This window comes from Crotalus tigris, unplaced genomic scaffold (genome assembly GCF_016545835.1).
Source record: "Crotalus tigris isolate CLP2741 ecotype Arizona unplaced genomic scaffold, ASM1654583v1 scf7180000023824.25849, whole genome shotgun sequence".
NCBI lineage: Eukaryota > Metazoa > Chordata > Lepidosauria > Squamata > Viperidae > Crotalus > Crotalus tigris.
In genome coordinates this window covers 1-24126 of record NW_024100209.1, presented here as the reverse complement: position 1 = coordinate 24126, position 24126 = coordinate 1, and the positions used below count along the sequence as shown (strand labels likewise).

General features: G+C 46.4%; 1 protein-coding gene across 1 annotated transcript; it reads left to right on the top strand.

Moving 5' to 3' along the window:
* Window positions 1-388: 388 nt before the first annotated feature.
* LOC120298235 (zinc finger and SCAN domain-containing protein 2-like) lies at window positions 389-6505 on the top strand. The gene is made up of 2 exons (XM_039321732.1): window positions 389-995; window positions 4723-6505. Exons 1-2 carry the CDS (start codon window positions 983-985, stop codon window positions 5931-5933), a joined length of 1224 nt encoding a protein of 407 aa, XP_039177666.1. The 5' UTR covers window positions 389-982; the 3' UTR covers window positions 5934-6505.
* The last annotated feature ends 17621 nt before the right edge of the window (window positions 6506-24126 follow it).

The following is a 24126-nucleotide window of genomic DNA, read 5'->3' as shown; positions in this document are numbered from 1 at the left end:
TAATCTATTTGTGTAACGATGCTAAGAAAAAGACTCAGGCATGTCTTGGGCAGAGGTTTGAAGCTGCATGACACATCTTCACACAGCTTCTCCACCTCTGAGTTTATTGTTTTTTATATAGTTTTTACATACATAGGCTTTACCATTAACTGCTGACATTTTACATTTAGAAGTTTAACCTTTAGTTGTTGACATAAAGTAATTGAAAAAATTCCTTCATATAAGCAATTATTTTCTAGTAACACATTACCTGTTGAGAGCAGGTAAAACAAATACAGGTAAATTAGAAAAGGAGAAAGAACTGATAAAGACAAGAAGAGATAAAGACAGGAAGAGATAAGGGGGAACTTATTTAGGTAGGTAAGATATTAAGTCAAAAAGGGGGTGATCTTTTGGCTGCTTCCTTGGGACAAAGGGTATCAAAAGGTTATATGAGGTTTGTGGGGGGCAATGCATGGCAGTTTGCTGCACGTGCAAATTCCTCCACATATTTGCTGCGTTAAGTACTAAATTCTGTGAAAGTACAACATTTCTTTATGCACAGTTAAAGAATTGGAATGGCTAAATGGGATCTGTTTTGACCGGCATTCTTCTCAGATTCAGGGATGGTCATTTCCCTCATTGCCAAGCTGAGAGATTAAAATTAGGACATTTTAAACTTGTTCTGGACAAGTAAACTGTGGTTTCCCTTGTGACTTTACCAATCTCTAAAGCAGCCGGCTTGGGCCACATCATTGCTTCCTGAACCCCAGTGGCTTTGTAGCCTTGGAAAATTATTTCGCCAGAGTTCGAGAAGGGCTGAAATGAATCTCCAGTTGATCCTGGTTTGTGTGCCAGCTGTTGGCTGATAGTGAGAGGATGTGTCCCAATCATCTCCTTAGACATCGTCATGTTTCACCCATAGGAAGATCTGGCTGACTTGCCTGATGAGTCTTCCAATTCCGAACTGGATCCATTGGATATTGTGAAAGTTGAGGTCCCCATGGATGGAGACGGTGAGTAGACCAAAATGCTTTGAAAAACCTGGGGATGAAATCTTGTAAATGTAGGTAGAACTTGATCGATCGGAAACGTACGTCCTGATCACGGCCTTTGGGGGTATTTGAAGGTGCCAGTCACCACAAATCTTAGTGACAGAATTGCCAGTCACAATTGTAGTCACTAAGTGAGGACTACCCTCATTTATTTATCACCACCTTGCAGGCTTTTTTTACCCCTGCAGTTGATGGGGAGGCGACCAATGTGCAGTAGGGGGTGTCTCTGGATGGTTTTCCTATTAGAGAGCTGGGGGGCTGCAGGGGCGAAGGTGCCGTTGCTGGGCTAAAAGTGGGGATACCCAAGTTCTAGCCTCTCCTCAGCCATGTAAGGTCCCTGGGCATCAGCTCCATTTGATAGACCAGACCAAGAAATCAACTCCACAGGAAGACTCTAACACAGTGGTTCTCAACCTTTTTAATGCCGTGACCCCCAACCGGTCGTAAGTCGAGGACTACTCAACTGGTGCAGCACTGTTTGCAGAATGGGACTTTTGGTGGGCTCAGCAGGGCAGAGACAGCCTGGATAATTCCTATTGGCTTTTGAAAGCCAATAGAATTAGACTCTATTCAAGAGAGTCTATTCTATTGGCTTTCAAAAGCCAATAGAATAAAAGGGAGCAGCACAACTAAGGAAAAGGGGAAAAAAATGGCGGACTGCGTTGGTTGGCGACCCCCGTGAAATGGTCGTTTGACCCCAAATGGGGTCCCGACCCCACAGGTTGAGAACCACTGCTCTAACACTTTTTAAAAAAAATTGAGACTGAATATAATAAGAAAATCTTGCACGTCTGTTTGTGTTGTACCTCCCACCCTATTCTGACGCTCCTGTGGATTAGAGAGTAGCAAATGGTGATCACATGATCCTGAGCAGCTACAACGCTTGCAACTACAAGCCAGTTGCAAAGCACCCAAATATTGGTCATGTGACCATCGGGATGCTGCGATGGTTGTTAAGTGCAAGGACCAGTTGTAAGTCACTTTTTTTCAAGTCTGTTGTAAGTTCAGACAGTCGCTAAGCCAACGGTTATAAGTCAAGGACTACCTGTCCACGGGAACTACAAAAAGTGCCATTGTAAGAAGACATTCATGGGAAGCTGAATTTACCCTGAGTGGCCAAAGGGGGAAGAATTTCAGGATACAGAATAACAGAGTTGGAAGGGACCCTGGAGGTCTTCTAGTCCACCCCCCTGTTCAAACAGGAGACCCTGCTTGACCCTGCAGCTGCCAAAAACGCCAACACAGTGCTAGGCTGCATTAACAGAGGGATAGAATCAAGATCACGTGAAGTATTAATACCACTTTACAATGCCTTGGTAAGGCCACACTTGGAATACTGCATCCAGTTTTGGTCACCACGATGTACAAAAGATGTTGAGACTCTAGAAAGAGTACAGAGAAGAGCAACAAAGATGATTAGGGGACTGGAGGCTAAAACATATAAGGAACGGTTGCTAGAATTGGGTATGTCTAGTTTAACGAAGAGAAGGACAAGGGGGGACATGATAGCAGTATTCCAATATCTCAGGGGCTGCCATAAAGAAGAGGGAATCAAGCTATTTTCCAAAGCACCTGAAGGCAGGACAAGAAGCAACGGTGGAAACTAATCAAGGAGAGAAGCAGCCTAGAACTAAGGAGAAACTTCCTGACAGTGAGAACAATTAATCAGTGGAACAGCCTGCCTCCAGAAGCAGTAAATGCTCCAACACTGGAAGTTTTTAAGAAGAGACTGGACAGCCACTTGTCCGAAATGGTGTAGGGTTTCCTGCCCGAGCAGGGGGTTGGACTAGATGACCTCCAACGTCCCTTCCAACTTTACTATTATTATTATTATTATAGCAGTCTTCCAATATCTCAGGGGCTGCCCCAAAGAAGAGGGAGTCAGGCTATTTTCCAAGGCGCCTGAAGGCAGGACAAGGAGCAACGGATGGAAACTAATCAAGGAGAGAAGCAACTAGAACTAAGGAGAAACTTCCCGACAGTCAGAACAATTAACCAGTGGAACAGCCTGCCTCCAGAAGCGGTGAATGCTCCAACACTGGAAGTTTTTAAGAAGAGACTGGACAGCCATTTGTCTGAAATGGTATAGGGTTACCTGCCTGAGTAGGGGGTTGGACTTGATGACCTCCAAGGTCCCTTCCAACTTGATGATGATGATGATGATGAAGTACATAATCCTATGTACCCTTTCAGACAAGCGGCTGTGCGGCCTCTTCTTAAAAGCCTCTAGTGATGGAGCAGAGAGAGCATAGTTGCCATGGTGATCTAGTAGAAGTGATAAATAATAAAGGAGGTCACTCAGATGGGATTATCAAAAATAGTTTAACACACTGAAGTGTACATGTTGACTTGCTCTTTCTATACCTTTGTAACATAGTTAGCCAACAGTATACAAACTGTGGTTCAGCTTTAGTTCAGGGGTGCTCAGGAAGCTGCCAATGCTTGGCTGTGGGGTTCAATGTGCACCGTAACATTTTGCATGCTTAATAATGATACGTTGCCTCTTCCAAGCGATTCAGTTGCTTTAGGCGAGGAAGCGTTTGCCCACAATATTCTCTTTATGCATCTCCTTTATGCTTCTCCCTTGGTTTGCCACGGAGCGATCAGATTGGTCCTATTGGTCTTTGAGATGACCACAAGAGCCACACGAAATTGGGACACAGGTCAGGAGTTTGTCCAGCATCTCTGACGCTAATGGCGCTTCTCCTCTTTAACAAACAAGCAAGTGGCAGCATTCAGGTGGCCTCCTTGGGCTGGGAAGCTAAGCAGGGATAAGCCTGGAGAGTCCATGGATGGGAGACAAATTGGGAAGACAAGGTCTGAAAGCTAGATTGTGCAGGGGGTGAAAAGGTGCCCTGAAAAAGGAAACGATGATCGGTTTCTGTGTTGCTGTCAAGAAACCTGTATCAACTAATCCAGGGGTAGGCAACCTTGGCCGTTTTATGACTCGTGGACTTCAACTCCCAGAATTCCTGAGCCAGCATGGCTCAGCTTGGAAACCTCTCCCTTTCCCCTCAGCATAGCTGGCTCAGGAATTCTGGGAGTTGAAGTCCATGAGTCATAAAAGAGCCAAGGTGGCCTACCCCTGGTATAAGATCTCCTGCTTGACAAGGATGTTGGACTAGATGACCTCCAACTGTTATTTTATAGTCTACTTCAGGGGTAGGCCACCTTGGCCCTTTTATGATGTGGACTTCAACTCCCAGAATTCCTGAGCCAGCATGGCTCAGCTTGCAAACCTCCCTTTCCCCTCAGCATGGCTGGCTCAGGAATTCTGGGAGTTGAAGTCCACCAGTCCAAAAAGAGCCAAGGTGGCCTACCCCTGGAATAAGATCTCCTGCTTGAGAAGGACGTTGGACTAGATGACCTCCAACTGTTATTTTATAGTCTACTTCAGGGGTAGGCCACCTTGGCCCTTTTATGACGTGGACTTCAACTCCCAGAATTCCTGAGCCAGCATGGCTCAGCTTGCAAACCTCTCCCTTTCCCTCAGCATGGCTGGCTCAGGAATTCTGAGCCAGCCAATTCTGAGTTGAAGTCCACCAGTCATAAAAGAGCCAAGGTTGCCTATCCCTGGACTAATCCATGAAATCAGCAGGCATTGAGTGCCAATCCAAAGAGCCTTGAGTTGAGTTGAGTTGAGTTTTTGTGTATAACTGATGTCCTTCTAACTTGCTTGTTCTTCTAGGAAACTCTGACCATCAACCGTACTTCCTTGGAGAAGTCACAGACCTGCCCCAGGGAATGTACAGTAGCAGGAGGATGAAGGCGACTTTTGACTCTCCCCCAAGGAAGGAAAAACTGCACAAGTGCCAATATTGTGGGAAGCTGTCTGACTGCCGCGCCCACCTGGTGATTCACGAGCGAACCCACACAGGGGAGAAGCCCCACAAATGCTCAGCTTGTGGGAAAAGCTTCACCCGGAAGGAATCCCTGATTATCCACGAGAGGTTCCATACCGGGGAGAAGCCTTATAAATGCTCGTTGTGTGGGAAAACCTTCAGTGATAAAATCGGGCGCCTCATCCACGAGAGAACTCACACCGGGGAGAAGCCGTACAAATGCTCCGAGTGTGGGAAGAGCTTTGGCACTCGCTGCAACCTCCTGAGGCACCGGAGAGTTCACACGGGCGAGAAACCGTACCGCTGCCTGGACTGCGGTCAGACTTTCCGGTACAGGCCACAGTTAGTGATCCATGAGGGCACCCACAAGGGGGAGAAGCCTTATAAATGTCCAGACTGTGGAGAAACTTTCAGTCAGACCCGACATCTGGTGATACATAAATGGACTCATACCGGAGAGCGGCCTCACCAGTGCGCCGTCTGCGGCAAAAGTTTCAATCAAAAGTCGGACCTTATTACGCACACCAGGACCCACACGGGGGAGAAGCCGTACGTCTGCTCCGACTGTGGGAAGAGCTTCATTTCTAGCTGCCAGCTGAGGAAGCACGAGAGAATCCACACTGGGGAGAAGCCGTACCAGTGTGCCGAGTGTGGGAAATGCTTCTCTTACAGTTCTCACCTCACCACGCACAAGCGGACACACACGGGCGAGAAGCCTTACCAGTGCCCGGACTGTGGGAAGTGCTTCATTTCTAGTTCTCACTTCACTGCCCATAAAAGGACGCATACTGGCGAGAAGCCCTATCAGTGTACCTACTGTGGGAATAGTTTTATTCAGCGATCGCAGCTTGCCAAACACGAGAGGTCGCACACGGGAGAGAAGCCCTACGTCTGCTCGGAGTGTGGACAGAGCTTCCGATGGAGCCAAGGGCTCAAAAAGCACATGCGGACTCACACTGGCGAGAAGCCGTACGGGTGCCCCGAGTGCGAGAAAATGTTCTCCAGTTCCTCTAATCTGTCCAGGCATCAGAAAATCCACATGAGGGAGAAGCTATAATGGGCATTTTAGGCAAAAAGACAGTAGTAAGGCGATAGGAACAGCTAGGTAACAGGCAATCCTCGCTCGAAGTTACAGTCGACCTGAAAAAGGGGACTTTTAACAACCTGGAGTTCGGAGTTGTGACGGTTGGGCCCCCTCCACGGCCATGTGACCAAATTTCGGGCACTTGGCAACAGAGCCATTCGCGGTATCCCATGATCACGTGACCGCATTTGGCAAAGGTTTTGCTGAAAACCAGCACTTGGCAAAACTGCACCCGTAGGAAGCCATTGGTTTACTTAAGACCCGATGGTGTTTCCTTAACGACTGCAGATTTGTTTAATGAATGCAATGATTTGCTGAACGATGGTGGCAAAAGGGTTCTTAATATCAGGTTGGTCATGTTCAGTGTCTGTTATGACATGACTGTAACGGGTAAGCTCCGCTACTACCAGTAGTGGTATACCATGGCGAAGGTCAGTGGTGGCGAACCTATGGCACGCATGCCAGAGGTAGCACTCAGAGATGGCAACCATCCCCCTTCAACCAGCTGCCCGCTAACTCGCTGAAGTCCCACATGGCTGGATGCATCCCTATGCGCTCATTGGCCTCTGTGTGCAGGGGCCTATGGTGTTAAGCAGCAGCTGCCCTGGCCCCTGCCTCACCTTGCCCTGTGACAATGGCACCCCCGCCCTGCCTTGCCTCACCTCATCCCACAGGATGAGCCTCCTGCCCACCGCCCCACCTGCCAGAGACCCCCTGGATCTCTCCCAACTCTGCCTGGCCCCCACAGATGTCCCTTCCCACGAGCAACATCGAGGTGATCACGCCCACCTTGGCCATACCCACCCAATCTGCCATGACCACCACAGCCACGCCTACCCAGTGGGCCACGCCCACCTGGCACCCAGTGATGAATAAGTGGGTTTTGGGTTGCAGTTTGGGCACTTGGACTCTAAAAGGTCTGCCATCACTGGCGTAGGTCAAGAAAGAACACAGAAAGAAGGGAACCGAGTTGTGTCCGGTCAATCAGAGTCCTGTAAAGATCTGGTTTTCTGGGTGTGACCTTGTCTCTTGTGAATGACCTTCTTTCCCTTTGGGCTTCGTTTGCCAGTGGGAGGAAGCTAAACCAGAAGTATCTCCTCTCCACTCCCAAATCTGCAAGGGAAGCGAGACTGCCAGACTTTGTGATACTTTCATGCTGAGGTATCCCAAGACACCGCAAAGAGCGCTGAAGTTGGATGAGACCTCGTGCAAGGTCTATTTTGCATTTTAAAAGGGTTATCGTGGTTTCTTCAGGGAGATAGCAAGTGCCCCTTGGGAAGAGAGCTGGACATCTGCAGGCAGATGTTGCAGAAGCTTGTGTTATATAAGTGGTGCAAATTCTTTCTCTGCTTCATTAACCATGATGTGTCTCTAGCTCACCTAAGAAGGTTGGAAAAACGGAAAACCGAGTTTCCAAGCGCAGAGTTGGCCAGCTTTATACACCATCCTAAACAGGCCAGAGAAAGAACTCCCTTGGTGTAGTTTGGGAATGATTCTTGAGCATCAAATTTTTTTTTCCTAAAAAAATAACCAAGTACAGAAATACTATGGTTTGTTCAACAAAACAGGATTAGAAATAAACCCCAACGCAATGCCGTCCCATGTACGAATGCTGGATGGCTTAGCCCAGGGGTGTCAAACTCAATTTCATTGAGGGCCTCATCAGCGTTGTAGTTGCCCTTGGGGGCGGGGCAGATGGATGTGTCCAAGGTGGGTGTGGCCTACTGGGTGGGCGTGGATGGAGTGGATATGGCTTATTGGGTGGGCATGGCCAGCTCTACATCGTTCGCCTCAAGGATGCATGTGGGGGCCTGGACAGGAGTGGGACAGATCTGAGGGTCTCTGGCAGAAGGGGGTGGGACTGGGGCAAGTGCCAAAGTATGGTCCATTTCTTCATTCCTCACAAAGGGTAACACCTCCCCAGCATGCACCCAGGGGGCGGGGCCAATGCAGCAAGGGCTATTTTCTCGCTGTTTCTAGATGGCCTTGTGGAGCTAAGACTGAATGCGTTTCAGCATAGATGGCCACAAAATTGTACATTGGCTCCTGGCCGGCCTGGGCCAGGGCCAAGGCAGCGGGGGCCATTCCCCCACTGTTTCCAGGATGGCTTCGTGGGCCACATGAAACCACTTTGTGGGCCGCATCCGGCCCCCGGGCCTTGTGTTTGACATGTCTGGCTTAGCCAATTTTGATGGCAAGAGGAGTCAGAGAAGAGAAAGATCATTCCTGGAGATTCCCGAATACTTCAGTACACAGTGTGCAAATGTGGCCTGTCAGCTTGCTCGTTGATTGAAAAGTTCATCGGTAAATAATTTCAAGGGACCTGATTGGGTTCCAATTTTGTGACAGTCCTCAATTTACTACAGGCAGTGCTTAACTTGGGACTGGTCCCTCAGCAACCCTCATGTTATGATGAACCTCCCTAGGGATACCTATGACCCGGATATAAACTGACGGTTGCCCCTTCCCCAATCACCTCGATTGTGTTTTGGACACTTGTCAACCAAGTTGCATTTGCGGCCTTTTGCAGTCTCTGACGGTCATGTGACTGCATTGTACAAATGGTTTCCCTGAAAACCGGCGCTTCTTTCCAGTTTTCAGCAAAACCGCGTCCATGGGGAACCCTGGGTTCACTTCATGACTGCAGTGTTGACTTGACAACCACCACAAACATGTAAAATCGGGTCGGTCACGTGGGTGAGGTGACCCAATTTACAATGGTCACGAGTTATGAGTGTGATGGGCAGGCTCCATTACAGGCGTAACTTGAGGATGGCCTGTAGGATGACCAGAACCCAGCACTAGTAACCAAACGTGGTTTGTACTTGTAGGAATTAACACACTGAGGAATTGCTTCATCCACGGGTGGGACCCACAGGAATGAGAGGAAGGGCATTCGAATCAGAAATAGATTCATCAGGAGGTTAGATTTCTGCTTCCCAAAAGAGCATTAAGTAACAGAGCTTTGATTCTATTCTCCTTTCCATCGGCCACGAGGGGAGAACCTCAAGGTTTTGAAATACAGGTGGTTCTCGACTTAGGACTACAATTGAGCCCGAAATTTCCGTTGTTAAGTGAGACATTTGTTAAGTGAGTTTTGCCCCATTTTACGACCTTTCTTGCCTCCGTTGTTAAGTGAATCACTGCAGTTGGTAAGTTAGTAACCCGGTCGTTAAGTGAATCTGGCTTCCCCTATTGACTTTGCTTGTCAGAAGGTCGCCAAAGAGGACCGCATGACACAGCCACGGTCATAAATATGAGCCAGTTGCCAAGCATCTGAAATTTGATCACCTGATCATGGGGATGCTGGAAAGGTAACTGTGAAAGGCGGTCGTAACTTGTCACTTTTTTCAGTGCCCTTGTAACGGTCACTAAATGAACTGTTGTAAGTCGAGGACTACCTGTAATATTTTGCACATTCAGCGCTGTTGCTAGTGTAATTTGTTTATTTTCGTACATTTATTACACCAATAAGAAATTACATTCTGCAAAAAAAAAAAAATCTTCAAAGTCCATATTACCCTGAGCCCAAAGAATTGAAAAAGATCAAAACAGACACTTTTATAATGTGAATTGATGGGAGGATCTAAATCAGGGGTCTTCAAACTTGGCCCTTTTATGACTTGTGGACTTCAACTCCTGCCTGGCTGAGGAATTCTGGGAGTTAAGTCCACAAGTCATAAAAGGGCCAAGTTTGAAGACCCCTGATCTAAATGGAGATTCATGTCTGTATGCAGACAATATAAAAAGGTTGCGGAGTTGGTGACTTTAAAAGTCCAGGCTTTAAAAAGTCAGTATGGCAATTTTTGATTTGAAACATTTTTTTTTCAGCTCTGTTTATGAACCAATGAAACATCTGGAGAAGAAAAATCAACTCTGTTGCGTTTTAGTCAGACAAGTGTGTAAATCTGTTATTCTATACCCATGTGTTTTCCACCAGTACCAAAGGGATTAAAACATAAGTGCACGAATTCATAAATGTTGCCTTTATGCTTACACTCATGAATAAGCAGAAGGTTTCTGTTAAACTGATCCCAGTCCTCCCTTATATTCAAGTCACTTTTATTTCGTCTTGCTTGTTGAAGAATGGAACAGAAGAGGGGTGGATGGAAGGAACTTCATTTTATTTTGCTTTTCAACAAAGAAGCGGAAGGGTTACAAATGATTACTTTCTGCTGATTCCCAATTATTATTAATAATAATAAAGTTGGAAGGGACCTTGGAGGTCATCTAGTCCAACTCCCTGCTCAGGCAGGAAACCCTATTCCATTTCGGACAAATGGCTATCCAGTCTCTTCTTAAAAACTTCCAGTGTTGGCGCATTCACCGCTTCTGGAGGCAGGTTGTTCCACTGGTTAATTGTTCTAACTGTCAGGAAGTTTCTCCTTAGTTCTAGGTTGCTTCTCTCTTTGGTTAGTTTCCATCTGTTGCTTCTTGTCCTGCCTTCAGGCACTTTGAAGAATAGCTTGATTCCCTCTTCTTTGGGGCAGCCCCTGAGATATTGGAACACTGCTATCTTGCCCCCCCTCGTCCTTCTCTTCGTTAAACTAGACATACCCAATTTTGTTTTTAAAAAGTTCTTTTCTATGAAGGTCATCCAAGCTGTCATACTGAGAAATAGCTTAAGATAGAGCAGCGTTTCTCAACCTCTTCACCTCCTGGAATCCAGCATGGGTGGCTGGAAAATTCTGGTGTTTGAAGTCCACACATCTTAGACTTGTTGAGGTTGAGAAACACTAAGCAAGTGTTGTCCCCATTTGGGGTTTGAGCCTACTGCTGAAGCCGATGAAGAACACTAAGTGAAGGTTTTTTGTTTTCTTTTGTTGAAGCACGTCCTGGCCAAAAATGCCAAGGAACCCTGAACAATAGAATTAAGAAAGCTTTATACAGTTTGACTAAAGTGGGATAAGGCAGGATATATAAGAAATATCATCTAATAAACATTTTATTAACACTCTTAAGAATTGTTCTATTGGTTTCTAGCCGTCCCTATTCCTCAGCCTTGGCTAATGAATGCTTCTGGAGTTATGTAATACATATTCTATTTGCCCATCCCTATTCCTAACTTATAATTGTGGTATTTTGTTACTGTTTTCAGTTCTTTAACCACCCAGAGTCCATAACAAGTTTTAAACCTGCATCTTCTCTGTCAATAAGCATTCTTTGTTCTTGTCAGACAAGCTCCACAATTACAGGCTTCCTGGTTTTCTTTCAAGGGTATGTCATAGCCTTGCTTCCTTTTAGCAGACAACCCATCACAAGAGTGACCTAAGAGGGTGGGAATTTGAAGCTGGGTCAGCAGGAACAAATGCAATTCTTGTTCTTCATTGCAATCCGAGTGAAGTATGGTGAGTAAAAAAAAAATGCAGAAGGCAGATAGTGGTTCCAACATGGTTTTTTTTAAAATAAGCATTGCAAAAACAATGGATAGGATAGGATAGGATAAACAGTTTGAAAGGGACCTTGGAGGTATTCTAGTAGACCCCCCCCCCTCTCCGATTAGGCAGGAAATCCTATACCAATTTTCTCCCAATTTCTGGTGAATGCTGACAACCAACATTGTTGCTGTGCATGCTGCTTAGTTCTTTCCAGAGAAAAGGTAATGCAAGAACTATAAGAACTAAAATTTATATTTCCATCTACAAAAGGGACGATCCCTGGAGGAAGTGGCTACACTCAGCAGTCTGCTTTTGGGAAAGGAGCCCCTTTAATCCCATCAATTCAAAGGGGTTGACTGGACAGGACTTTTCTCCATTTTATCTTCACAACAGCCCTGTGAGGTAGGCTGGCAGAAGGAATAACTCCAAATGGATAAATTGTTCACCCTCACGTCTGGCTCTAAGGCAGGGGGTCTTCAAACTTGGCCTTTTTATGACTTGTGGACTCCCTGGCTGAGGATTCTGGGAGTGGAAGTTCAGAAGGCATAAAAGGGCCAAGTTTGAAGAACCCTGCCCTAAGAACTCAGAGCCAAGTTATCCACCTCTGGGAGAGCCACAGTTCTGATCTCCAGGGTTATTCATTTCAAAAAGGAATGATAGATAAGCCAGAGGTTGAGGACTCTTGTATTAGAGCAGGGGTAGTCAACCTTGGCTCTTTTATGACTCGTGGACTTCAACTCCCAGAATTCCTGAGCCAGCCATGCTGAGGGAAAAGGGAGAGGTTTCCAAGCTGAGCCATGCTGGCTGAGGAATTCTGGGAGTTGAAGTCTACGAGTCATAAAAGAGCCAAGGTTGACTACCCCTGTATTAGAGACTATTGCAGTCCTCGTCCGCAATCAACTGGTTAGAAAATGGTGCTCGAAGAACTCCACCTTGGGAAATGATCAACAGGCCACTCAAGCTATCACAGCGCAGATATACACGTCGCGGGTTTTCCCCTTCTCCCCGTCTGATTGGATAACAGCGACATTCAAACGCCCAATTGAAAGCGAGACAGGGTCAGCATTCTGGCGCGGGGGAGGGGAAAGAGGAAAAAAGGCTCGCCCATTGGCCTCAGGTCCTGTCCTTCTCTTTTACGCACAGTGTCAATCAATCTTCGAGATTAACTGTGAAATTGTTATAATATCCCTCCTCCCTTTCCCCGCCCAGGTCCCAGTCCTGTCTCTTTATTGGATGATTTGGTCCGTACTGGTCCGCCTACTTTCCTGTGTAGATTCGAACGCCTATTCAAAAAAGTGGATTGGCTAACTGTCTCAAGCGAGGGGCGGGGCTCGAAGCGTGGCGCCAAATACGAATGTTAGTGGAAGGGAACGAGGAAGGGGCTCGTCCGTGGGCCCGCCGCCGCCGCCGCTGGCCTTCCCCCTCCCTCCCCAGCCCCCCGCTTCACAGGTGAGAATGCGATTTGGAATTTCGGAGCATTGTGATGTCACAGCCAGGAATTCTTGCCATTGTGACGTCACGGAGAGGGGGATGAATTACGTTCGCCGGCGGTGACGTCATAGCTTCTAAAACTCCCCCCCCCAACATTCTGCATGCTGTGGAGCACGGGTGTCAAACTCCGCATCGTGCGGAGGCCAAGCCCACCCTAGCTCCGGCAATGGAAAAAAAGTCGCGATACGTCGCGACACCTCATGTGATGCGGCGAGTTTGACACCCGTGCTGGGGAGTATTTGCGGGAATTGTAGCTAATCTCTAGCCGAAATCTGTAATCAGCCTCTTTTGGTCAGCTGAACATCTGAATTAGGATCACTCCCGTAAAAAGCCCACTTTAGTGCTCACGCATACCAAGGCAGCCGTTGGCTGTGTCAGCATTTGCTACCCGGCCTTTACATATGAACAAATTAATTGTGTTGATTAATTGCACGTTAACTGTTTCTTCTGGGATCTCTAAGAGGCAGTACATTGAACTCCTCTCATTGTATCCCCCACAACTCAGAGGTTGGTATATGGCTTACTAAGCAGATTCAGCAGATTCATAGGGTGACCATTAGCAGAACAATCCCTTTACCTTTAAAAAAGAAAATCCAAAAACTTCTTGAGAGAGTCTCAGCGTTTCTATCAGTGTTTGCAAGCACAGATGCTAATGTTGGAATTGACCCATCCAAATTACTAGGGATAAATTCTGTGGGGTCCTTAGTGCTCTCTGAGCTTGCTTGTTTTCTTCCAGAGAATAGAATAGAATAGAATAGAATAGAATAGAATAGAATAGAATAGAATAGAATAGAATAGAAACTAGAAGGGACTTTGGAGGTCTTCTAGTCCAGCTCCCCCTCCCTCAAGCAGGAAAACCTATACCAGTGATGGCAAACCTTTTAGAGACTGAGTGCCCAAACTGCAACCCAAAATCCACTTATGTATTGTTGGGTGCCAGGTGGGCATGGCCCATTGGGTGTGTGTGGCTGCAGTGGTAACAGCAGACTGGGTGGGACTAAAAAGTTCAATCAATCAATTCCAACTTTGCGAGATCTTTTTTTTTCTCTGCGAGAAGTTGAAATTGATTGATTGATTGAACCTTTTTTTTTTGCACATGACGGGTGAGGCCTAAAGCAAAAAGGTTTTAGAAAACCCAGCTGAAGGCCTAGGACTGGGGCAATGGCGTGCGTGCCCACAGAGAGGGCTCTGAGTGCCGGCTCTGGCACCTGTGCCATAGGCTCGCCACCAATGACCTATACCATCTCAGACAAGTGACTGTCCAGTCTCTGCTTAAAAACTTCCAGTGATGGAGCACCCACGATTTCTAAATGCAAGCTGTTTCACTGGTTAATGGGCCTCATTGTTAGGAATTTTCTCCTTAATTCCAGGTTTCTTCTCTCTTTGTTTCCAATCATTGTTTCTTGTCCTGCCCTCTGGTGCTTTGGAGAATAATGTGACTCCTTTTTCTTGGTGGCAGCCCCTCAAATACTGAAACACTGCTATCATGTCACCACTATTTTTTCTTTTCTTTAGTCTAGAATATTGTTCTTTTTCTTCCTCACGTGTAAAACTGATCCCACTGAATATATTGTTGAGTAGATGGTGTGTGTCTTCTAGTCTGTGCGTGCTCACATCCACGCATGAAGAAAGACCAGAGGAAATAGGGCCCAGAGGGACAGATAGTGGAAAGCAAGAACAGCGGGTGGATCAACGGGGTAAGAAAGAGAAGGGGGGCAGCAGTGTAGGGGCACTGATAGTGCCAGATCTGGGCACCGAGCCCAGAATGACCATGGGGAGACAGTCGGCAGATGCATCTACAGCAACAGCATTAGGAAGGATAGGGTCGGCAAGGATGACAGGAAGTGAATTCAGGAGCGAGCTGGCAGGTAGCCCAGCTGATTGTAGACAGACAGGACGGAGGAACAAGGCAGGGCTGTGTGCGCACACACCCGCACACACCTGAATGTGAAGGGAAACCGGAGGAAACAGGACTCATAAAGACATACAGTAGCAGACAGGAGCAACAAGTAGACAAATGGGATAGAAAAGAGGAGAACAGCAGTGGAAGGGCATCTGTGACACTGGATCTGGACGTGCGGCCCAAAATGAGCACGGGGGAGCAGCTAGAAGGCATACTAACGACAACAATGCCAGGAAGGAGACGATTGACAAGGATGGGAGGGAAAAAGGTTGTGGAATTGTTGTGATTCCTCGCCATCCAGTGGACCTGGCAGCTGAGTCTGAGGAATCAGAGGAGGAGGAGGAGGGGCCTGGAGTGACATCAGAGTCAGAGGAAGGCTCTGGGGCACTCCAAGACTTACAGTCTGACGAGGAGCCTGGCCCCTCTACTTGCACTCAGGCTGAGACACAGCTGTGCTGAGAGTCTGAGTTGGACAGTGATGAATTACAGCTGGGAGATACCCAGGATGCACGTAAATGCTGGCAAGAAAAGCGAGTAGGACAGAGGAATGCAATGGGGTGGCTCCAAAGGTAAAGGAGAAGGCATTAGGAAGCCACGCCTTGACTGAATAATAAAAGGGAAGGTGTGGGAGGTGCTGGTTGCCGAAGACAACCGTTCATGTTGAGGATTGAGTTTCTGTGAACTGTGTTTGTTTGCCTTGGACTGACTCAGGTCTGTGAATAATAAAAGGGGATTGTTTTTTTCCTGCGGTTCCAGCCTGCTTGTTGGAAGAGGGGTTTCTCCTTGTGAACTTAACAAGGACTCACCTAGGCTGGGACAGAACCGTGCGTTTCATGATGGTAAAAGTGTCATCCACATAATGTACCCAAAATTTCGGCTGGATGGTTGATAGGACTGTCTGTTCAAGTTTCTGCATTATTGCTTTTGCTATTAGGCCAGATATAGGTGATCCCATAGGCGTGCCTTGTACTGGTTGATAGATTTTTGCCATTGAATTTAAAGTGTGTTTTGAGGCATAACTCTAAAGGTTTCAAGGTAGCATCAGTGGACAGGGAGTGATCTTTAGGAGCACATGTGTGCCACAAACAGGGCGGAGCTAGCGCTTGCGTTACTCGTTAGCTTTGCTCCGTTCTTGTGTGGCGCAGTGCCTTGTTTCTGCACCCCACAGCATGGTGGTGGCCCATTTTTGTGCCCTGCGGCGCAGTGGTGCCCTGTTTTCACGCCCTGCGGTAGAGGGGCTGCCTGTTTTCATGCCCCAAGGCGTGGCAGTATCCCATTTTTGCACCCCAAGGCATAGTGGTGTCCTGATTTTGCACCCCATGGCACGGTGTCCTGTTTTTGCACCCCACAGCCGCAGCGCTGACACAAGTGAGCGGGTGTGCATGCACAAGCATGCACACTGGCCAGCCTGTCCCATGGCCTGGTGGCCAAGAGGCCATGGCCCACTATCGGGCCGTGGCCCACAGGTTGGGGACCCCTGCCATAAGAGATAAGTTTTATTGAATACACATCTCTGAACTGAAGAAGCAAAACCAGCTCTGGTTTTTCCCGAGCAAAAATTTGCCTAATTAAACAATAGCTTCCCTTACCTCATCCACCGGGTGTTCACGTTGTCAAATCATAGAACTTCATTTTGTTATGGGAACAGTCCACTTCTCCATCAAACACTTGCATTAGTGACCTTGGCATTCTTGTAGGCTGTTTGGAGTTGTTCCTGTGGCATGAACTTTGACCTGAGTCTGAGTGTGCCTTTCTGGTATTCTGATGATGGTGGGTTAATCCTATTATGTCCCAAAGGTCATATCCTGCTTCCCTGGGGCTGTGGCTGTTGACTCTTAGATTTTTGGTGTGAGGGGTTGTTGATTCTATGGATCTTTCTTCCTAATCCCAGTTTCCTGACTCCAGTCTTTCTGACAAGATGATCACATCTGCATTTCTGCAGATTTGGTTTCTGTTTGGGACAGAGAGACTTGGAGGGGGGGGGTTGGTTTCTGCCTTTAAATCTGTTAGGGAAATATATTCTGCCTTTCCAAAAATATTTCTTTCTCTGGAGGGGGGCATGACTTCCCACATTATTCTGCCTTACTTTCTTGCACCCAAATTAGGTCACTTAGGGCTACCCAAATCTGAAGGATCATTAGAAAATAATCTGCCACTGTCTAATAGTCCTTTGAGTTTCTACTGTCTAATCTGCTAGCCCTACATTTGTAGGACTTGATACGGTACAATATTATAGTAGTTTGAAAAAGGGAATTTAAATGGACTATCAATTGCTATGAAGGTAGCCTAGAATCTTAACAGACAAAATAAACACACAGATAGTCCTTGACTTTTGTTTAGTGACCCATTCAAAGTTACAACTGTTATAGCAATGATTCGAAGGATCTCAGAAAGTACAGCCCAATTAACTACAAAACATGAAACAATGTTAGCTTTATGGGAATATAAAATGTTGCCTCCTAAAGATCCTGAATTGGAGATAGAATGATGGAAGTTTAAGTAGGAAAACTTCCAAAGAGGGGAATAATGTGGAATAATGAACAATCATTAGAATAATGATGTGTCTGCATAATTACTGGAATATTGCTGTGTTAGTATGTGACTAATCTAATGTGCATTGCACTTGGATACAATGTATGTAGCAAACTCTCCATTGTATACCTGTGAGAAACGAACCTAATGTATTCCAATGTGTATTCCAATGTGTATTCCTTTGTTCTTGAGGAAAAAAAAGGAAGATATAAAACTGAAGTCTGAACCCCCCTCGGGGTTCAGAATTGCTGTTGCTATTGCTTCTGAACCTGCGCAATAAATCTCTCTGCTAAAATCCTCTGGAATTCGTAAGAGTCCTTTCGTTTTCTACAAGATTTCAGTGCTAAAAAAAAAAGTGACTTAGGACCGTTTTTCACATGACCCTTGCAATATCCCCGTGGTCAGGTGATCAAAATTCGGACACTTGGCAATTGACTTCTGTTTGTGACGGCTGCAGTATCCCGGGGTCAGGTGATCGTTTTTTGAAAAGTCAGTGGGAAAGCCAGATTCTCTTTACAATTGTTTTGCTAACTTAGCAACTGCAGTGATTTTTTTTTAACGAGGGTGACAGGAAAGGTCGTAAAAGGGGTCCCAGCTCACTTAATAGTCGTCTTGCTTAGTAACGGTAATTTTGGGCTCAACGGCAGTCATACGTCCAGGACTATCTGAATCTCAATTCACCGAGCGGGTATTGTCAGAGGCAATATTTGTTATTTTCTTTGCCAGGCACGATGCGGCGTTCTCCAAGGTCCCCTTCGACTCCTCCCCGTCGAGGCCGATCTGGAGGATCTCCACGCGGGGGGCAAGCCTCTCCCCGTCGCTCTGGACCGAGGCGCCCCCCACGAGAAGCACCAGGTAAGAAATATAGATTCTTGACCGGAGCAAAAAATCTGGTGAAAAGAAGGACTAAGGGTGACATGATAGCTGTCTTCCCATATTTGAGGGGCTGCCACAAAGAAAAGGGGGTCAACCTATTTACCGAAGCACTGGAAGGCAAGACAAGAAACAGTGGATGGAAACTAATCAAGGACAGAAGCAACCTATAATGAAATGTCTATGGCAGTGGTGGCGGACCTTTGGCATGCGTGCCAGAGGTGGCACTCGGAGCCCTCTCTGTGGGCACACCTGACGTTGCCCCAGCCTCGCCTCCCTGCACGACCCCCTCCTCACCAGAAGCCCCTCTGGAAGAGAGTCAACCCCGAGCGTGGCCCACACGGAGCAGCGCAGCCAAGGACATGGCAGCTAGGCAGTGTAGACAAGACTCTGCCCTCACGCCCCATCCAGTACAGTTGATGCTGCAGGGCACGGGCAGAGGGCGTGGCCGCCATGGCGCTGCTGGGCTACCTGGGCGATCTGCGGTGGGCCCTGGAGGCGGTGAGTGGCCTTGTGGGCAGGTAGGGTGAGAGATGGGGTGGGGGCAGGGAAGGGAAGGGGTGGGCAGGGGGTAGGGCCAGTTTTTGGGCACTCGGTCTCTAAAAGGTTCGCCATCACTGGTCTATGGAGATTCTCGGTCATCCAGGTCCTAGTTATCCTAAAGGTACTTTTTCACGAGGCAACTGGACTTCCCTGTTTTTCTTTGAAGACGTTTCACTTCTCAAGAAGCTGAAGAAGCTTCTTGGATGAGAAGCGAAACGTCTTCAAAAAAAAACAAGACAGTCCAGTTGCCTGGTGAAAAAGCACCTTTGGGATCACCTAGAATTAAGGAGAAATTTCCTGACAGAACAATTAATCAGCGGAACGACTTGCCTCCAGAAGTTGTGGATGCTCCAACTCTGGAGGTTTTTAAGAAGAAACTGGACAACCATTTCTCTGAAATGGTATAAGGTCCCCTGCTTCAGCAAGGGGTTAGACTAGAAGACCTCTAAGGTCCCTTCCAATTCTGTTATCCTGAAATTGAAAGAAAGAGAATTATTTTTTCCAGTATAGCTCAGGGGTCTTCAAACTTGGCCCTTTTAGAGGAGGTTAAAGGAGTTTGACACAGATATTGAGGGAGTTATGGTTTTTTTCTTTCCCTCTTCTCTTTTTTGAATTAATATTTTTATTATTAAGAATGATAGCTATTTTATAATGGAAGAAGAATAAGAAAAAAGAAGAAGAAATGATATTAACAAATGTTTATTGATTATGTTAAGGAAAAAGGGAATGGGGAGACACTCGAAGTGTTAATTTTGTATTTAGATTAGCAATATGGAAGATAGTAATTGAAATAGTAAAGCTTTATACAGGATTTGGACTTATTTAGATAAAATGTTACTGATTAAGAAAAAAGAAGGAATGATATTAATAAATGAATATTGATTGTGTTAATGGGGAAAAAAAGGTATGGTGAGACATTTGAAGTGTTAATTATGTATTTATGTTACCAATATGGAATACAGCCATTGAAATAGTAAAGCTTAATATAGGATTTGGATTTATTTAGATGAAATCTTATTGATGACTGTTTTGACTGACTTAGTTGTACTGAAATATATTAACTTGAATATAATATACTACTAGAGAGAATAGAGAGGGATGCCTTTCTTTTAGCTTTTTTAAAAATGATTTAATTTGATCTTTATGAGTATGACTTTGTATTTGGATAATTGATTGCCCTGCCACCACAGTGATTCTTAAGCACTGGTTTGTAAAATGAAAAAAATAATAAAACTTGTTTTTGTTTTTTTAAAAAAAAACTTGGCCCGTTTATGACATGTGGACTTCAACTCCCAGAATTCCTCAGCCAGGCATGCCTGGCTGAGGAATTCTGGGAGTTGAAGTCCACAAGTCATAAAATGGCCAAGTTTGAAGACCCCTGGTGTAGCTAGTCTGGGGAAATTACTAAAGTGGAAAGAAATAGAATAACATAGAATAAAAATGAATAAGTATAATAATAATGATGATAATGAAAAAATCACTAAAAGCAAAATGATGTGTCTGCATAATTCCTAGAAGAAAGCTGTTAGCAATAGCTGTAATGACCTAATGCATATCGAGAAACATTGTATAAAAGTGAAACCTTCTATTCATTGTATGCCTGTGAGAAACTAACTGAAAATTATACAATGTAGATTCCATATACAATGTAAGATTTCATGAATACTCCCTTTGTTCCTTAGAAAGGGAGAGCTATAAAGATTTACCGTAAATGCCGGCGTACAAGGCGACCCGGCGTATAAGACGACCCCCGTCTTTATAGCCGGGCCGCATTCCTAGAACGTCGTCTTATACGCCGGAAACTACCAGTATTTCCGGCGTATATGACGACTCGGCGTATAAGACGACCCTCGTCTTTGGCGCCGATTTCAGCGCTCGTGGAAGTCGCCTTATACGCCGGCATTTACGGTAAGTTTGGAACCTCCCCCTTGTTCAGAAATTTGCTAATTGTTAATCGCTTCTGAACCTTTGCGCAAAAATAAACCTCTCTGTTTCACCCTTGGAATTCGTAAAAGTCCTTTTACTTTTTCCACAAGATTACCCCTTACAAAGCTTGTGGAGAGATTGACTGTTCTTGCAAGAAGCCTGTCAGAATCCAATTATATTTCATCTTTAATTATCAAACATAGAAACTCCCAATTCTGCCTTCTCTGGATTCTGCCATAAGAGGGAGAAAAGGGGGAGAGCAAAGGGGCTTTATGGCCCTCACTTCCTTCAGCACACGTCAAAGGACTGAATGTGTGTTTATTGTGGCCTCTAAGCTTTAACATATCAAAGAAGAGTAATTGCCTTTCATGTAGTTATCTGAAGTCTCCATCCAGACGGAAGAAGAAAAGGGATGGAATTGTGATACTTGAAACTATCACTGGAAGGGGGGTTGATTGGGTGGGACTACTGGGGAACCCCTTAAAACCTTGAATGGGAGAGCTTGAACCCCAAGTCCTGTCTAGCATGCCTGCAACAATTTTCTCTTAATAAAGGATTCCTGTTGGAAGAGCTATTCCAAGAGTTCTGTCTTCTTAAGATGCAAAGTGGGGTGGGTCCTTACATTAGACAGGACTTGCAAAATTAATCCACCTGGAAGGTAGACCCTTGCCGGGGGATTTTGCAAAAAATTTACCATGTCAGACAACGAAGCAAGAGAGGGAGAAAACTCCCTGGAAAGAGAGCCGCTGACCCAGTTGGAACCTTGCCAGATGTTGGGATCCGAGAGGCCAGATTTATCAGAAGAAGAAGTGGTGGAGACACAGGACCACAAGCCTCGCTGGTCGATGGGCGTTGGAAAGAAAAGCGAGTGGGGAAAGGAATCAAGAAAAGTGACCCTGAGACGGGGGACAAAGCAACCAGAATGGAAGCAGGAGATGGAGAAATCCCTGCACGCAAGTGAAGAGGGAGGAAGCTGTATGCCGTACTCAGACTGGATCCTAGAGAGAGCTATTGACCTGATGAAGAGAACTCTCAGCTCCCTAGGAGAGGAGATTCCTGAGCCCTACGCCCGCCACAGTTCCTGGAGCCACAAAGGGAGAGACACCGAGGGGGACGTGGAACCTGCAACCCCAGGGACATTTACTGATCCAGGAGCTCCCACCCCTACCGGACCACAGATGGAAATCTGGACGGAAGACACTACCACCCACAATGGAGGCACCGATCCATTCCAAGACGTCCACCGTTGGAGGTGAAATTCCAAGGGGAGCCAACACGCTTGGGGTTTTTCCTAACCCAAGTCCTCAGCTACATGGAGGAATATGGGCAGGACATCCCCAGCGACAAAGCCCGCATCCGGATCGTGCACTCTGCCCTGGATGGACCAGCTGCAGATTGGGTGGTGAACCTGCATGACTCCAATGCCCCAGAACTCATTAACTTCAACCGTTTCATGTCCTCGTTGAGAAGACGATTTGAAGACCCCCTGGCTGATCGCAAAGCCCGTGAAAGAATAACAACGATGAGGCAGGGCAAACGCCCAGTGGCTGAGTATACACAAGAATTCCGGGCCATTGCCAGCCAACTGAATTGGCCAGAAGACATCCTCCTTGGCCGTTTCAAAGACGGACTAAACTATGATCTATATGATGCTTGCCTGCCCCGAGGAGACCAACATCGACTTGAGGAATGGTACGTCTTGGCAGAGGAAGCAGAGATCGACATATTGAAGAGGCATCGCCGAAGAAAACAATGGAGCCGCCCCCCGCCTGAGCTGACACACCAACCGGTGAAATCATCGGATACAGCCAAGAAGCAGATGGGGTGTTTCAAGTGCGGAAGAGAAGGGCATCGAGCTGTAGAATGCCGCTCAAAGGCCCCCCAGCACAACCCAGACAGATCCCCAATCAACAAACCCAGAGGGTATTAAGCTAAGCCAAAAGAAACAGCCATGAAAATGATGGAAATTGCAGAAAACCCCACCTCTGCTCACCAAGGGGAAAGAACTCCAGCCTACACCACAGGGACGGTGGATGCCTCAGATGACAGCTCGGAAGGCGAACCCCTGGTAAGTGGACGCATCACAACCATCTTCAAAACAGTGACTATATTAATCCCCCCCATGCCCGAAGCTGTGAAGGTGAAAGCCTTAATAGACTCTGGCTGCACCCGCTGCCTCATTAGCCCAACACTAGTGGGGAATCTGGGCATCCCATCCAGGAGACTGGAACAACCAACCTCATTTGGCCAGCTAGATGGATCCATAGCAGGGGCGGGTGCCAGCTACCATAGCCCCACCTCTGCCAATACACCCTCTCCCTGGGCAACCATGAAGAGGACTTAACGGTTTGTGGTGACCACAGGTATGAAATGCCCAAGATTTCTAGGAGAATGGTTTAGATAAAATGGAACACCCCTGGGTATATTGCCTTGAGGACTGACAGAAAATCCAAATTCCGAGAGGGGGTACACTATGGAATAAAACCCCGAGAATGAGAGGCTACCAGGAATCAAGAATAGAAAAAGCATTCCATAGGAGAGGGAAAAAAGATTAAACAGAAATTACCAGAGGAATATAGGGACCTTGCTGAAGTCTTCAGTGCTTTTTTCATTCTGGGATTAGCTGAGGGCGAAAATGAGCTTCCCCCCACCGACCCATAGACTGTACCATTGAATTCAAGCCTGGGGCAAAACTCCCGAAGCCCAGATTATACTCCATGAGCCCAAATGAGAAGGAGGAAATGGAAAGATTTATAAAAAAAAACCTGGAGAGAGGTTTCATTGAACCAGCTAAGCCTAAAGTGGCTGCCCCGGTCCTTTTTAGAGAGAAGAAGGATGGCTCTGTACGTTTATGCGTGGATTATAGGGCCCTGAACACAATCAGTGAAAGCAACCTATACCCGCTGCCCCTCATGAAAGACATGCCGTCAAACCTATCGAAAGGGAAAATTTTATTTCTAAGTAGACTTAAGGGAAGCTTACTTATCGCCGTGAGAATCAATGGACCAAAGGGCGATGGAAAGACGCATTTAACTGCACCAATGGGGTGTGCTATCATTCAAAGTCTGCCATTTGGATTACAAGGGGGGGCCCTGCAGGTCTATCTATGCAAATTACATCAATGACGGTCTAATGGACGAGAGACCTGTTTAAAGGGTGGTCCCTTGTTTACTTGGACGACATTCTTATCTTTACTGAAACAAAAGAAGAACACGTCAAACTTGTCAGAGCGGTTTTAAAGAAGCTGCGAGCCGCTCACCTATATGCCAAACTCTCAAAATGCGAATTCCAACAGGAAAGGATAGACTACCTAGGCTATCGCATATCCCCACAGGGCATTGAAATGGACCCAGAGAAGGTCAGAGCAGTATTAGAATGGGCACCACCCCGCACAAGAAAGCAACTACAAAGTTTCCTGGGCTTTGCAAATTTTTACCGCCAATTCATCCCCTCATTTGCACAGATAGCCTTGCCCCTCACCAACTTACTCAAAACGAAGGGAACATCCTCAGTAAAACCT